This window comes from Frieseomelitta varia, unplaced genomic scaffold, assembly GCF_011392965.1.
Source record: "Frieseomelitta varia isolate USP_RPSP 00005682 unplaced genomic scaffold, Fvar_1.2 scaffold_212, whole genome shotgun sequence".
Lineage (NCBI taxonomy): Eukaryota > Metazoa > Arthropoda > Insecta > Hymenoptera > Apidae > Frieseomelitta > Frieseomelitta varia.
Window position 1 is genome coordinate 249,161 of NW_025109884.1, and position 15,209 is coordinate 264,369.

At 32.5% G+C, this 15,209-nt stretch overlaps 1 protein-coding gene across 12 annotated transcripts in view; it reads left to right on the forward strand.

Annotated features, from left to right (window-relative positions):
- Positions 1-15,202, forward strand: part of LOC122527165 (PDF receptor) — a 65,471-nt gene extending 50,269 nt beyond the window's left edge. For 4 of the 12 annotated variants that reach the window (XM_043651111.1, XM_043651110.1, XM_043651108.1 and 1 more), the window contains 11 exons: positions 2,006-2,166; positions 5,220-5,323; positions 6,124-6,268; positions 7,368-7,470; positions 7,757-7,877; positions 8,113-8,191; positions 8,273-8,358; positions 8,810-8,990; positions 9,986-10,100; positions 11,867-11,960; positions 14,096-15,202. In XM_043651111.1, the coding sequence (XP_043507046.1) occupies positions 2,006-2,166; positions 5,220-5,323; positions 6,124-6,268; positions 7,368-7,470; positions 7,757-7,877; positions 8,113-8,191; positions 8,273-8,358; positions 8,810-8,990; positions 9,986-10,100; positions 11,867-11,960; positions 14,096-14,135 (1,229 nt within the window). In that variant the 3' untranslated portion in view covers positions 14,136-15,202. Of the gene's footprint in view, positions 1-2,005; positions 2,167-5,219; positions 5,324-6,123; positions 6,269-7,367; positions 7,471-7,756; positions 7,878-8,112; positions 8,192-8,272; positions 8,359-8,809; positions 8,991-9,985; positions 10,101-11,804; positions 12,051-14,090 lie in introns of those variants that run through there. The other 8 variants (XR_006306296.1, XR_006306299.1, XR_006306297.1 and 5 more) reach the window with 8 other exon arrangements.
- Positions 15,203-15,209: the final 7 nt, after the last annotated feature.

Here is a 15,209-nt window from a genome sequence, read left to right on the forward strand (position 1 = left end):
TAAAAAATATAAAAAATATAAAAAAATGTAAATAAAAGGTATAAAAATAATATTTTAAATATAAAAAATATAAACAATATAAAAAAATGTAAATAAAAGATATAAAAATAATATTTTAAATATAAAAAATATAAAAAATATAAAAAAATATAAATAAAAGATATAAAAATAATATTTTAAATTATAATATAATATAAAATAATATTTTATATTATAATACAATATAATCTTAATTTTTATATTATTCATTTTAATTCATTTATTATGTTTACATATATGCATATATATTAGATATAATACAAAATAATATTTTATATTATAATATAATTTTGATTTTTATATTATCTATTTTAATTCATTTATAATGTTTACATACATACATACATATATATTAGATATATTGGATATAATATAAAATAAATAATATACATATATATACATATATATACATATATACATATAATATACATATAAATAATATACATAAGTAAAGTTTGATCGATAAAACGTTAAATATTAAACGAAACATTGCACGAAATACGTAAGTAGGAAGAATGAAATAAAATTGAGGATCGTAATTTAATCCCTTAAGAGCAGCTTTAACGTTCCTCGGTCATTGTCTATAAAATAGCGAGGAAAACTCAACTGTGCAACAATGCACAATGCAAAAAAATTCGTGCTGTCCGATAGGAATTGACAGGGGGAAAATTAGAAAAGGAACGAGATACAGAGTTGGACCAGAAAAAGGAAAATAAATAAATTTTGCACGCACGACGAAAAATTCTCGATATTTTAAAACTGTCGTAACTGTCATGCAGAAGAAAAAAAAAAAAAACTCGTACAACGATCTACATAGTTGATCTCGTTTTAAAACACAGAGACACTTCTGAGTTCGTTTCTTTCAAAGATTTTTCTACATCTTGCTCAGTGGAAGCAAGAGCAGTGATACTTTCGTTCTCGCATGGTAAAAATGGTAAAAATTCAAGCATCTTTAAAACTAAGACCACTGTGACTGTTAAAAGGCGCTTGTGAAACACGTTTCTCTATATATATATTTTTTTTTCTTTTTCTTGTCGCGTGAGAAAGAATCTTGAAACAGAGAGAAAATTACATTATATAATAATATTTAACATTTTACATTAATATTATTAATATATTTTATATTATATTTTATATAATAATATTTAATATTTTTATTTAATAGTAAAAAGTATTTTAATTATTAAATTCACTGGTATTGGATAATATCATTTCAATTAAATAGAAAAGGAAATGAGGTTGCAACCGAGAAATTAGAGAACTGAAAATGATAGAATTTACTGAATTAACGAAGAGTGTCTCTTAATAATAAATCGTGATGTTACAAATAAATATAATGTTGTAAAATAAATGCACAGAAGGATGATACTTAACCCCGTGATTACAAATTATTCGATTTCGATGGCTCTCGAAGGAGCAAACTTCAACTCTCTAGAACTTCGTTAAATTTAATTCGAAGTTTGAATTTAATTTCTTTAAATTGAATATTAAGGGATGCATTAACAAATTGCAGATAACGTTTCGATCTGAAATAATTCACATTAATACAAGTTGAAAATATTAATATATACGAATATGAGAGACGATCGAAAGAAACATTATTTATACACACACACGCGCGCGCGCGCGCGCGCGCGAACCACGGAATTCTCGCGAAAGTGGTTCAAACATTCCGAAATCGGTAATGGGCAACCTCGGCAACCACCTACCAATACGCAGCCTCCTCTGTTTCGGCAAATAATTCGACAAAGTTGTTCCCGGGGTCTAGTTAGGCGAACGATAGCGGAAGTCAAAGCTTATTTGATCCGACGGAGAGTGCAGAGAGTAAATTGCTAATCAAACAACTCTAATTGGCCGAGTTAGATCGATCGGTCTTTCCCTCAACTGATCCATAACACATGTGCACACACGTATACGTAAATATAGTGCACGTGCGTGCTGTCATATGTGTGTACGTCTGTTGTAGAATCGGTGGAGAAGAAGTGCGGCTACAACGGCCGCTGGGAGGGCCAGAACGGCACGAGCAACGAGGAATACCTCCACGGCTGGGCAAACTACACAACTTGCCTCACGCCAGAGATACTCCGTCTTCACGGGAAAGTTTACACCAACACCATCGAGGGTAACGTGAGTATCGCCCCGTTATGTAAGCGACGGAAATGCAGAAATCGAATCGGGAGGCAGCCAGCGCCGGCTGATCCCCCGTTTCCGGCTGATCGATCACTCGCCTTTCGTTCACGCTGGATTTACCCGTTTCACCGGGGCGAATTCGTTTATCCGAACGGTTTCTATAATTGAGGTTCGTTCAGTGGGAGATACACCAGTGCCAATAACAGCGAAGAATCGAGCCGATGTTACCCTCGGGAGAGACGATCCACTCGCGATCGGTCTCGCGAAATCTCCGGCTTCGACAGCCGCGGCGATACTCGAAGATGAGTTTACGTCACTTCCTTCTATTGAGGATCATCGAAAGTTCGAGCGAGTGTAAGGAAAGATGTAAGAAATCGTTCCTTTCCTGAGATCTGTCGTTAGCTTCAAACGCTGAGATCCTCTTTCTTCAAAACCTGGTTGAACATCGGGATTGAGAAGAGAAAAATTCTTCGAGTAATGTTCTTCGAGCTGAACTGAAATCTTAGAGGTTTTCAATCATCGATGCTGCTATACTCGACTTTGTCGCGAGGAAAAGAAATCTTCGAACGCGCGAACTTTGAATTTTTTGACAATTTTGACGAGGGAGAACCAGAGACCGAATCGGTATTACGGATACCGGTAAAATGCCGGTATTTTTTGGTTACTATTTTAGATTACGTTTGATGAAACTGAAATGGTGCGAATAACGGTATGATGCTATCAAAACGATGTTAGGTCGGTAGATGTATTTCGGTATAACATCGGTAAATAAAATATTAATATATTAGAAAAGGAAAAGGAGACAATGATGAGATGTTTTCATAAAGCCGATAGTAAATTTGATGACGCTTGTACACGTATCCTTTATTATTTCTAATACTAATTCATCGTTGTATCTCCATACAATATCAGCCACGATACTCTTACTTAATTTTAAAAGATGACCGATTTCTCGATACGTTTTTCATTTTTCTCGGTGAAAAATGACTAATTGTCGTACGTCGATAAATCGAAAGAGGAGTTGGAACAACGATTAATCGTAGAATGGAAGAATAGTCCGCAAAATTACTTACTGAAAAAAATTACTGGAAATATGCCTAAGCATGTCTGCGATATATTATTGAAGTTAAGGGCTACCTAACAAAATATTAATTATCGTTTATGTTAACAATTTTTAGGTTCAAAGATTGTAGTTCTTCAAATGTGAATATTTTTGCCACGCTACGTTTCGACATAGTTCAGTTTATTGTTTGACATTAAGTAAAGTATGTGCAATAAATAAATAAAATTTATGTCACTATAAACTGTAATGAATGTTCTATTATATTATTAAAAAATTCATTCAAATTCACTATGATAAACAATCGAAATCCGCAACAATATTTTGAATAGCATGATGTCCGAATATTAATAAGAGCCACTGTACGTAGAAAATGAAAAATGTGTTTTCGTCAGTAAAGCGATATATATTTCGGTATTTTCACCGTTGTGGACATCAAATATCGATAAAATACGTATGAAAATACCGGTATGACCGTCTTATTCCGGTATTAAAACCAATTTCCCAAATAGCGGTTATATTACGATAACATGGGAGCAAATACCGGTATAATACCTAAACCTCACAATATTTCGGTTTCAGTTTCTGAGTATAATACCTAAACCTCAAAATATTTCGGTTTTCAGTCTCTGTTGCTGCTGCACGACGTAAAATCGTAGAGAAGAACTCGCGACTGTCAGAGAAATTTCGCGCCTTTGAGATCGGATGGATCGTCGTGCGATCTTCTTTTCACGAAGTGACATCAGTCGAAATTATCGACAATTTTTCATTGGCGTTGCCTCCTCGCTGTAATTAAAGCAAATTACTATGGAAATATGTTAAAACTTTATTTTTCTGAACTACTCGGACGAAGTTTCTTTCCCGCTATTATTTTCCGTTCTGGCGGTGAGATTTTCTGTCGGTCCGTTTGTTTATTTGATCTCTCGGAATTAGTTTGGTAAATTTCTCGCTCTCGTTAGACAAATACAGATTCTTTTGAATTTGTCGGTGTATTGAATAGTTCCCCCATTGTTTATTATTTTTCGCTCTAACAGCATTCAATAAATGAATCTCTATTGTAAGTCCATTCCCCGTCAAAATAAAAAAGAAATATTTTTATATTATTCTCTCTCTCTTTTTTTTTTTTTTTAATGCAATGGGACAAAATTTCGAAGACGTGTGCTATTGACAAAACTATAACATTACGAATGGAATGTTTACTCACTCGAAGAAGCTCATTGTCATTTCTTTCAAATCTAAACGTGTTCTGAAATCGTTCGCAGGAGAGACATAACAGAAATAATAATTCCACGAGGGAAAGAAAAGATATTGCGAAATTAAATAAAAAATTGATTGGAAATGGCGAACGATAAAATGAGGAGACGTGACATTTCGCGAGAACATTTCAATTTCAGTGAGCAAGAGAGAAGGAGAGATTCGCGTTTCTCTTTTAATATTAGCGCGATCGAACATCTCCATCAATGTGTCAAATTTCCCTTTTCTATAATTGTTCCACAGATATGGGTATTTCCGTCGAGATTGATATTGTTTTCTGTTTAGACAAATTATGTTGCATTAAATTATGATTTAATATATTAATATAATATAATGTATAATATATAAATTAATATAATATATAATGATAATTGTGAGTTACATGTAGAACATTTATAAAATACGTACAAACATTCTGATATTAGTTAGTAATGTTCTTTCCTCTTTATTTGGTCATTCGTATCGCGAGATTAAAATTTCTATTGGCTATGGATACTCGATGACTTTCTATCTATATATGCAATTCCGAAAGGTAAAACGGTAACAAACATCGGTGGGAAAAAGATCGCGAAACTGTCGGATGATAAAACGAATTGGAACGGGGAAAAAAGTGACAACACAAAAAGGAAAGAGTGGAGATAATTTATGGCGGATGATTGTGTTCCCGTTTATTTAGACGTAATTACTGGAATTTGTTTTTTTTTTTTAATCGATTGCATTTGTTGCCTTTTTTCAGATGAAGCTGGAGATAGCTGAAAAGACACGAACGTTGGAATTCGTCGGTTTAAGCATCTCTTTAGTAGCCTTGCTCGCTTCGCTTGCTATATTCTGTCGCTTTAGGTAAATTACTTGTTGCATTGAAACTATCCCACTTGGAAAATTATGTTCATCGTGCCTGCTTATTACGGAGTGAAATTTATTTATTAGTTCAATTACTTGAAAAGTTATATCAGTGACGAATCATTATTTAATAACACTCTAGTCGTTATTTTGTTGTGAAGCTTCTAGTGAAATTAGAACGATTATCATTGAAACTTTATGGAAGTTAATTAGAATTTTCATACTGCCTCTTCGTGAAAATTAAAGCAGATTTTCTATGAATGAAACAGTGCAGTAATAATTTTATTAATGACCGAGAAAGACTGGAATAGATTTATTGTTTTTACCCCACATATTTTAATTCATAAAATAATCCATTCCAGTTATATTTTTACTCCAAATGTAACTAGTACCATTTAATTATTTGTATCTGTATAATCATTTCAAAAATATTCTAAAAATAGAAGGAACCTTAAAAAGCGTATCTCTCACTCAGTGTATCGTTAATACTATTTAATTTCCATTTTCCATCTTCCATATATAAAACACAATGCAATTTCATAGATAATAATTATCTCGGTAGAAAGGAAGAAAATACGTTTGTTCGTGAAAACTGGGTTAAGTCCTTGCCAGGACTACATTATTAATGAAATGAGACACTAATGGCATCATATAGCTCCCCAGATGCGGGGAGAGCCATTTATTTCACAAACGAGTTACAATGATTCTAACACCTCTCTCACTGACACCTTCACATTAGAATATAAATATACGAACGTTGCGTCAAGAACAAAATTTTATTAATATTCATATGAATTCAGGTCTCTAAGAAACACCAGGACCAGGATACATAAGAATCTGTTCGTTGCCATGGTTGTCCAGGTTTTGATTAGATTAACAGTGTACATAGACATGGAAATCCTAAGGAGAAAGACTTATGGCATTCAGAGGGGCATTGGGAATACTGTAAGTGCTTGCATATAACAACAGTTTGTTGTTTTACAGCTGTATTAATGTTTTTCTTAATTGACTTACAGTCTGTTATAAAAGTCTATATACATCCCTTGAGTAAAGAAATACATTTGACTAACAAACTTTCATTTTCCAGATACATTAACGTACAGCTAGTCATAAAATTTGAAGCATTGCAAAATAAAATTTCATATTACTATATACGTAATTTTATATTTATAATCCTTATTGGAGAATTTGTAAAATATATATGTATTTAAGGGAAGTAGTATGATTTATAATACTTTTAGTAGGAGGAAGAAGTAAAAAGGTACAAAAAGATATAATATGATAGAAGTAGATTTAATATTATTAATAGTGGCCTTTAGTCTTCAAAAAATCAAAGGTTTTATAATTGGTAATACAGCAAATTCAAAATCATTTTACATTGAAAGTGAGTGTAGATTAGCTAACAATAATTGTTTACTAACAATAAGATTTATTGGACTATACTAAAACATCCGGTAATAGATTCAATCTATCTTCATTTTTCAGTAATAATATTCGAAGCGCTTCTGGGCGCCCAACAGCGAACAACCTGTTATGCATTCGTACAGCAGCTCGCTGTCAGGCGTTCAGCCATTAAAATTTCATTACTGACAATAAGAAACAAAGCAAAGGCAAGGACATGTTTATTAGATGAAAAAATGCCATCATCCCATCATTTTATACTGGCTCAATACAATTATATTATATGTACATGCATCTAAAATTGTGTATTTCTTTTTTTTAATCAAAAATATCTTAATTTTAAATACATGGTCTAATATTCTTGTATTATAATTGCTACTCTTTTATTATTTTATTTTTTGAAACGATTTTGTTTAAATTTGCAGAAACAAGGATGTTATATATTGTATATTAATTAATTCTCTAATTTTTTAATTCTTCCAACAATATGTATAAGTACAGTATAATTTACTTTCGATTGAAACGAAAGATACAGAAATGAAGAAGTTATTACGTTAATTAGAAATAATTTCAATTATTATGCAAATGTTACTAAAGTCTGAGTATCTAAAATCTATCTTAAAAAATTTCCTTTTTCTTATAGCCTGTGCTTTGTGAGGCCAGTTATGCTCTTTTGGAATACGCGAAAACTGCAATGTTCATGTGGATGTTTATAGAGGGTCTGTTCTTGCATAATATGGTCACTGGTAAGTTAATCAACGTTTATTGTCTGAGAGCTTTCTAAAACTTTTGTGGCTCGCTCTTTTAAAACTCTTCCCACCAAGTACACATCCCCTTTTTAATCTTGTCTCAATGAAAATTTATCATGCTTACTTTGTTGTATACTTGAGAAGAATATTCAAGTTTCAAGATAAATAAATTTGAAAGAGACGACCCAACAAATTGTCTATATTATGAAGTTATTTACTTATTTTATAAGTTTAAAATTTGATTAAAAGTTCCGCTTGTCTCCTTCTTTAATCGCTGTTTCAGTAACAGTGTTTCAAGAAAACTCGTACTACAGGATATATCGGTTCGTCGGATGGGGATGCCCTGTCGTAATGACGCTAATTTGGGCTATTATTACCGCGTTCTGTTATCATCCAAGATCGAAGTAAGTCAAAGATGGTCTGTAGGAGATAGAGCTGTAGCTCGACGAAATTCAGTACTAAGTGATCGATAAATCTATCATATATCCAAAGATTATTTAGTTACCTATCATGATGAATTTATTGGATATCCTTCTTAGATGAGGTTGAACATTTTATAGAACGTAGAAATTCATTTAGTTCTGAATTTTGTTGTTGAATATAAAAACATATTATTCACTGTAAAAATATTTGTATTAGATTTTCCAGATGCTGGTCCGGATACAACCTGTCTTCCTATTTTTGGATCCTGGAAGGACCCAGGTTTGCAGTGATATTGGTAAGTAATAAAGTTTAATTTACAGTTAAAGGCTATGTACAGTGAACTGTAGAAATCATTGTATTGATTCTAATCCTTTAGCTCAATTTTCTGTTCCTGCTGAACATCGTTAGAGTGCTCGTAATGAAGCTTCGACAGAGCCACACTAGTGAAATCGAGCAAGTCTTGTAAGTAATCTCTTCACCGGGTGACAATAACTTCACCAGCAAAAGAGGAAGAAATCGAAACGCGAGACAAAAATATTTAATCTTCTTGATCTTTATAAAGACTGTCAATTAATTGAGTTACTCAACTTCCAGTTTTTTATTTATAATAATGAGAAAAACACAAAGACAGTGGAAGAAGCAACAATATAGTACTAAATTAAATACTGTAATATCAATATTAAATACAATTTAGTAACAATTAAATTGCAATTAATTTATATTTTAGTTATATTACATTAATATGATTTAACATTAATCAAATGCAGAATAATAAGGACGCACATATTTTATAGATATACTTTTATACTGACGAGATAATAATAATAAATTCTAGTCTGAATTTGGGAAAATGCTTTTTCAAATTACAAAAAATAATTCCAGTGTCAATTTGTCAATTTTCTGATTTTTACAGAAAAGCTGTGAGGGCAGCTGTGGTTCTTCTGCCGCTGTTAGGCATCACCAACGTGCTCTTCATGATCGAGGCACCTCTGCACAACGTGAAGAAATTCGCGCTATGGTCTTACTCCACGCATTTCCTTCAATCGTTCCAAGGGCTTTTCATTGCAACGCTCTACTGCTTTTTAAACGGCGAGGTGAAGCAATTAATCTCAAAAAAAGAAAAAAGAAAGAAAGAAAATTGACTGAAATTTCTGTGCTCTCATGTTTTATATACAATTGAAGTTTGATATACAAATGAATTTTATGTACAGTTGAAAATTCTCCATAGCGAACTCTTTCTGTTTGCTTCTCCAATCAATAATCAAACAGATGGTTAAACGAGAACTGCATGTTCATGTATTATGCATGGAGATGGCAAGGTAAACAATGCATTCATGGGAGTGCCAAGGTCGCACAAAAATTCCAACAAATTACCATCAATGAGTTTTGATTTTTATTGGAAACTTTTTGTATATTGTTTGTTAGTTCTTCATTATCTGTTTGTGACTCAAGACTATAACGATAATTGTAATTAGTTGAGGTATTCTCTATAAATCATTAATTTAATTAAAAGTTCCTCACATACCATTCGATAGTTATTACGCTCAATATAAAAATTTAAAGAAAGTGTAAAAATTTAAAGAGTGCCTGTTGCATTCAACAGAGTAATATTAGTTATAATACAAAGCTACAAAATGCTTTGAAATCTATATACTAAATAAAAGATGATTTAAAATTAATAATAAATTAATGTGCTCGTGTGTACACACATATCAGTAATTTATTCATTTATATTGCTTTTATAGCAATTGCATTAATTATTAATATCAGTAATTTTTTGAAACATACATTCCAAAATTATTCCAATACAAAAACAATCGGAATTTGTTGAGCGTTAACGTGTACAAGGTCCGATTTGATTCAAGAAATATTATAGATTAGAGTGGGAGAAAATAGTGATGTGTAACGTGCATCGTGTGGGCGCTTGACCCTCGATTAGTCTTGATTTTATCGGTCACAGAATTTATGTTGTAATCGTTTCACCAATTTAATTTCTAATTAAATTAGGAGTTTCAATTATGCCTTGTAATAACTCAGTGGGCGGTATATAACGGCACGATTAAGTGATCAATTACTGTCTGGTGTGCAGGTGAGACTTGCTCTGGACAAGACTATCTCCGTCTACCTTTCTTTAAGAGGAACCGACCTGCAAGCAAGGAGGCAGTCGACGTTCAGTGGTTGCCAGCCGCAAAGAATTGCGTCCGGTGAGTGAATTGTTAAACTTATCATTTAGTATCTTACATTTAGTATCTTAATTGCATGTAAAATTGAAAAAAAAAAAAATGTTTTATCAGTCTGTCTTCTTAGTAATTCAAGTTTTAGTAACATAAATATTTTATTGCTGTTTTATTAGAATGGAATTTATTTCTTTAGAAAAATATCACCTCGGTTAATTATTATTATAATTATGATCATGATAGAAATATATATATATAATTATATCACTTGATATTTGTTATTTTAAAACATCCTTATGCTTTTCTTTTTAATTACATAGATGAAATTAATTATTAAATTTTATTCTTATTATATGAATGTAAAATACACATTTCTGTACGTAGAATCGTTTTAACATTTTTCTCTTAATTTTAATCCTTTCTTACTTAATAATACCTTTCTTACTTAATACGTCAATAATTCAACCAATTTTAAAATTCTCATAAAATTCCACATCCCCGTAAATATAAATTGCATCACGAAAAATTAGCCAAAGACGTTCGAATTTATTATTTTTCAATTATCAATTTATCAATTCGCTATGGAATAAAGCAGATTACATCCGCGGGTATATATAAATTAAATTTATCAGAGCGCGCCGATGCTTGTAATTCTTTGCAAATAAACGAAAAAGATTCAGCATCGATACATATTTATACGTAATTTTTAATATTATTATCAATCGTTAACTGTAATATTAATTTGGCAAACACACCTGTACAGATAAATTTCAGCATTTAACCATAACTTTGTAACAAAACATCAAATATTCGATTATTACTGAAATATATTCATTTTGAAAATTAAGACAGAAAATTTTTCATATCGATCAACGATAAGAATTGATTTTAATTCCTTACGTTTGGTTGAGAAATTAATTGCAAAATTGTATTAATCCTTGATGAAACAGCATTGTTAATTAATTAAACACTGCAACTGAGGCAATTTTTGTCAAAGCTTATCGAAAGCAAATACGATTGCATACGCGTTCTAGATCGTTGATTTCAAAGTTTCTCCTTTGTTAAATTCGAATCGGCGAATTGCGATTGCAATTATCTAAATCGTGAACGTCGTAGTCACCGACAACGTTACGCAATTCTCTTTGAATCGTTATCATTATTATTGTTGTTGTTCAACAACAGCTACTTGTTCAGACAATTAATATTTTAATCGAAAAATATTTTAAAATAATTTGAGGTGTCATTCAGATGGGTTCGTTCAATAACTATTGATTCAAAAGATTTAAAATGACACTATCAATAAATTATAATTTATTAATGACGCTATTAATTAATAATAATTGATGGCATTGTTTGTAGTTAATCAATTTCTCGATATGACGATAACGTTGTTAATGATGTTTGTTCATTCATCAGGAGTAACAATATTGATACAATTTCATGGTGATTGTCACTTCAGCAGAAACGAATTATTCCACTCTGTGAATGAAAGACATTAGTCGGAATTTAGACAAGACACAAGCAATACTAGAAATTATTTTTAATCGTGAAATATTCAGAAACTTATCAGGTTTCCAATCAAATTAATGAAATCCAGAATGAAATCCCTCTCCGCGACCTCCTCGAGAGTCGATTTCACGCGAGACGTAGGACGAGGCAAAAGATCCGAGGGGAGATCGCGAAAACCGGTCAAATTAAGTTTCCTGGGTTCAAGAAATTTAATTCGTTAAGTGAGGGAGGATTGAAGAACGAGGAGAACGAGAAGGATAATCGTTATTGATTGGCACGTGCAGTGATCGAGATGGAAGAAGAGGAGATGAGATCCAGTGGATGGATAAGACTGTGCTGTCGAGGTGGAAACACCCCACCACCGGACCGACCTGCCGAGTGAGTAATGATCGAGGAAACTTCGCCAATCCGCATTTAGATCATTACCAGCATCGAAGGTCGATCCTCTTCGCAGCACTGTACCAGTAGGTAAAAACACACGCACACGGAAGCATGTCCTGTTGCATCTCTTCTTCCATGTCACCTCCTGTGTGATCCCCATTGAATTATCGTCATGGGTTTATGCTTTAGGTATATTTCGTTTGGATATAAAAATTCTAGCCACCGGTTGAGAGAAGTAATAATTAACAAAGTTCTTTTCAGTAATTTTATCCTTTGCTTTAATTCCTGCTGAATTCAGCGAGATTGATTTTACTGAAATTCACCGGTTAAGTGAAATTCTTGATAATTACGAGGGGTTTAATGGGTTTGGAATTTTTAGGAAAATCTTTGACTATTCTCGATTATTTCCTTGTAATTTTGTACTTAAAATGAAGGATTCGATTTAAAAAAAACGAATCCCGCAGCATTGGAACCCAATCAATAGTTAATGGATCTGCCTAGCTCTCCCCCCAATTATTTCCTTTTAATTTTGTACTTAGAATCAAAAATTCGATTTAAAGAAACGAATCCCGTAGCATTGGAACTCAATAAATCTGAAAGTGACTCTCCCTGGCTTTCCCCAATTATTTCCTTTTAATTTTCTACTTAAAATGAAGAATTCGATTTCAAGAAACGAATCTCGTAGCACTGGAACTCAATCAATGGTTAAATCTAAAAATGGCTCTCCCTGGCTCTCCCCAATTATTTCCTTCTAGTTTTGTACTCAGAATGAGGAATTCGATTTTTAAAAAACGAATCCCATAGCACTGGAATCCAATCAATGTCTAAATACAGAAATGGCTCTCCCTGGATCTTCCTGGCTCTCCCCAATTATTTCCTTTTAGTTTTGTATTTAGAATGAAGAATCCGATGTAAAGAAAGGAATCTCATAGCATTGAAACCTAATCAATGGCTAAATCCAAAAATGGATCTTCCTGACTCTCCCTGGCTCTTCCTGGCTCTGCCCAATTATTTCCTTTTAGTTTTGTACTTAGAATGAAGAATTCCATTTCAAGAAACGAATCTCGCAGCATTGGAACTCAATCAGTAGTTAAATCTAAAAAATGGCTCTCCCTGGCTCTTCCTTGTTCTTCCTAATTATTTCCTTTTAGTTTTGTACTTAAGATTAAGAATTCGATTGAAAGAAATCCCATAGCACTGGAATCCAATCAATGTTTAAATACAGAAATGGCTCTCCCTGGTTCTTCCTCGCTCTCCCCAATTATTTCCTTTTGTACTTAGAATGAAGAATCCAATGTAAAGAAAGGAATTTGAAACCTAATCAATGGCTAAATCCAAAAATGGATCTCCCTGGCTCTCCCTGGCTCTCCCTGGCTCTCCCTGGTTTTCCCTCGTTTTGTTCCATTTTTGTGTTTTTTTTTCGAACTCTATTATATTTCTAACAAGCTTATTTAACTTCCCTTCTCCCAAACTCAGATATACTTCTTTAAACATTCGAAGCGCGGAGTTTTTTTTTTAAATAATATGCTAATTAGAACTTCCCTACTTATCTCGAATATTTAAAAATTAAACTATTAACTAGTTTAAGAAATTAAGACATTAATAAACTTAAGAAATTAAACTTAAACCATTTTGGTTACGAGCTATCTTTTTGTTTTAAACACTATTCTCATAATTTAATTTCTCACGTGAATGTAGTTTGCATGAGCGAGCAACTTGCATGCAAAGTTCCTCTGCATCTGTTAGCTTTTACAAATCGAGCACTTCTCAATTTCAGATGTTTTTATATTTGACTTGCAGTTTTTTTATTACTGGAAACGAACAGCCATATTAATTGACGTACATGTTGTTCCATTTGGCAAATAAAATTGAAAGCAAAATCATGCCAGCAACAGTTTTTTAATCAATAAACAAGCAATCAACACATGTTTCTGTTTTCTGGATATTGCTTGAACCAATTGCTTTTCCAAAGTGTGTGTTACACAGATGTGCTTTTCTACTCTACTTCCGAAAGACAATTTGACCAAGACCGATTCTCTGTTGCAATTACTATTCCGTGTTCAGACGAAATGTACATAGTCGAAGACACCTGTTTTCTGTGGAAACAATACTGATTTGCGGTTTCAGAACAGCTGTCTGACTATGGAGCCTCTTTGGACTCCTGGACCTTAGACAGGAGCTTCAAAATTCCACTCAGTCCATGAAGGATAGCTGTGAGCATCACCGGCTGCTGAATAAGTGAACTCGTACAGCTTGGAATTAGCTTAAAGACTTACAGTTTCTACCTGGAAATCTGATTGAATTAACGGACGACGATGAGGATTGTCCAGCGTGGAGCTTGAATCAATTAAAAATCTAAATGTTTCGATGAACTTCTTAACTTAATTTGCATGGTCATGGAATTTCTAAGTGATATAAAGTCTAAAGACATTGTACGACAACTATGAATTGTTAATTGGTAACTTATTGATGTGAATGATTGAGTGAATCTCGAGGAAGAATGAAACTTCAGAATTTAAAGTCTTTTTATTGAGAAATTGGTTTGATATATAAGATAAATCAATGTAAGTGAATTGAGAAGAATCGTTGAAAACGATTATATAATCATTGAGACTTCGCGACGATTCATGTGAATGTACGTTTTCCTTCCTGCTCCTCTTAATGAAAATCATTTCGAAGATACTATAAAACTATAAAAAACGACTAATCAGCAGAATTCAGAAAGTTGAGAAATGAAAATATGTTTTACGCATTTGAAACAGAACTTGCAGGAAGCAGATTCAATATATTCCTTTGTATCCTTGTGCGAAAAGTATCAAGATTTAAAAGTTAGTGCAAAAGAAAACAATTTTTGTGAAAAGAATTGTAATAAACAAAATATTTACGGAGGCAATTCAGGCCTGAGGAAGGAAGATAAAATAAAGTTTAAAGAATCAAAAGATTTTTAAATACGCTGTTTCAAACTGTTATAGAGGCGTTATCAAAGCTTTCAATAATAAAATTTTTCAAACAGAGGATTTTCGCCAGGTGTCTGTTACGCTCTCTTTATAAATCATAGACTGACTACTGTGACAAAAGATATATATATATATCTTGTGTCGTATTTTTAAGCTTTCGTCAAATGGCCAGGGTAATTAGTTGTAAGGCTAACTACATAATTAGTGGATGCATCATCGCTTGTGCGACTTTGTAGCTGTGCGTTTTTTTAAAATGTAAATAAATTATCGTGTCGACATCTATCCTCCC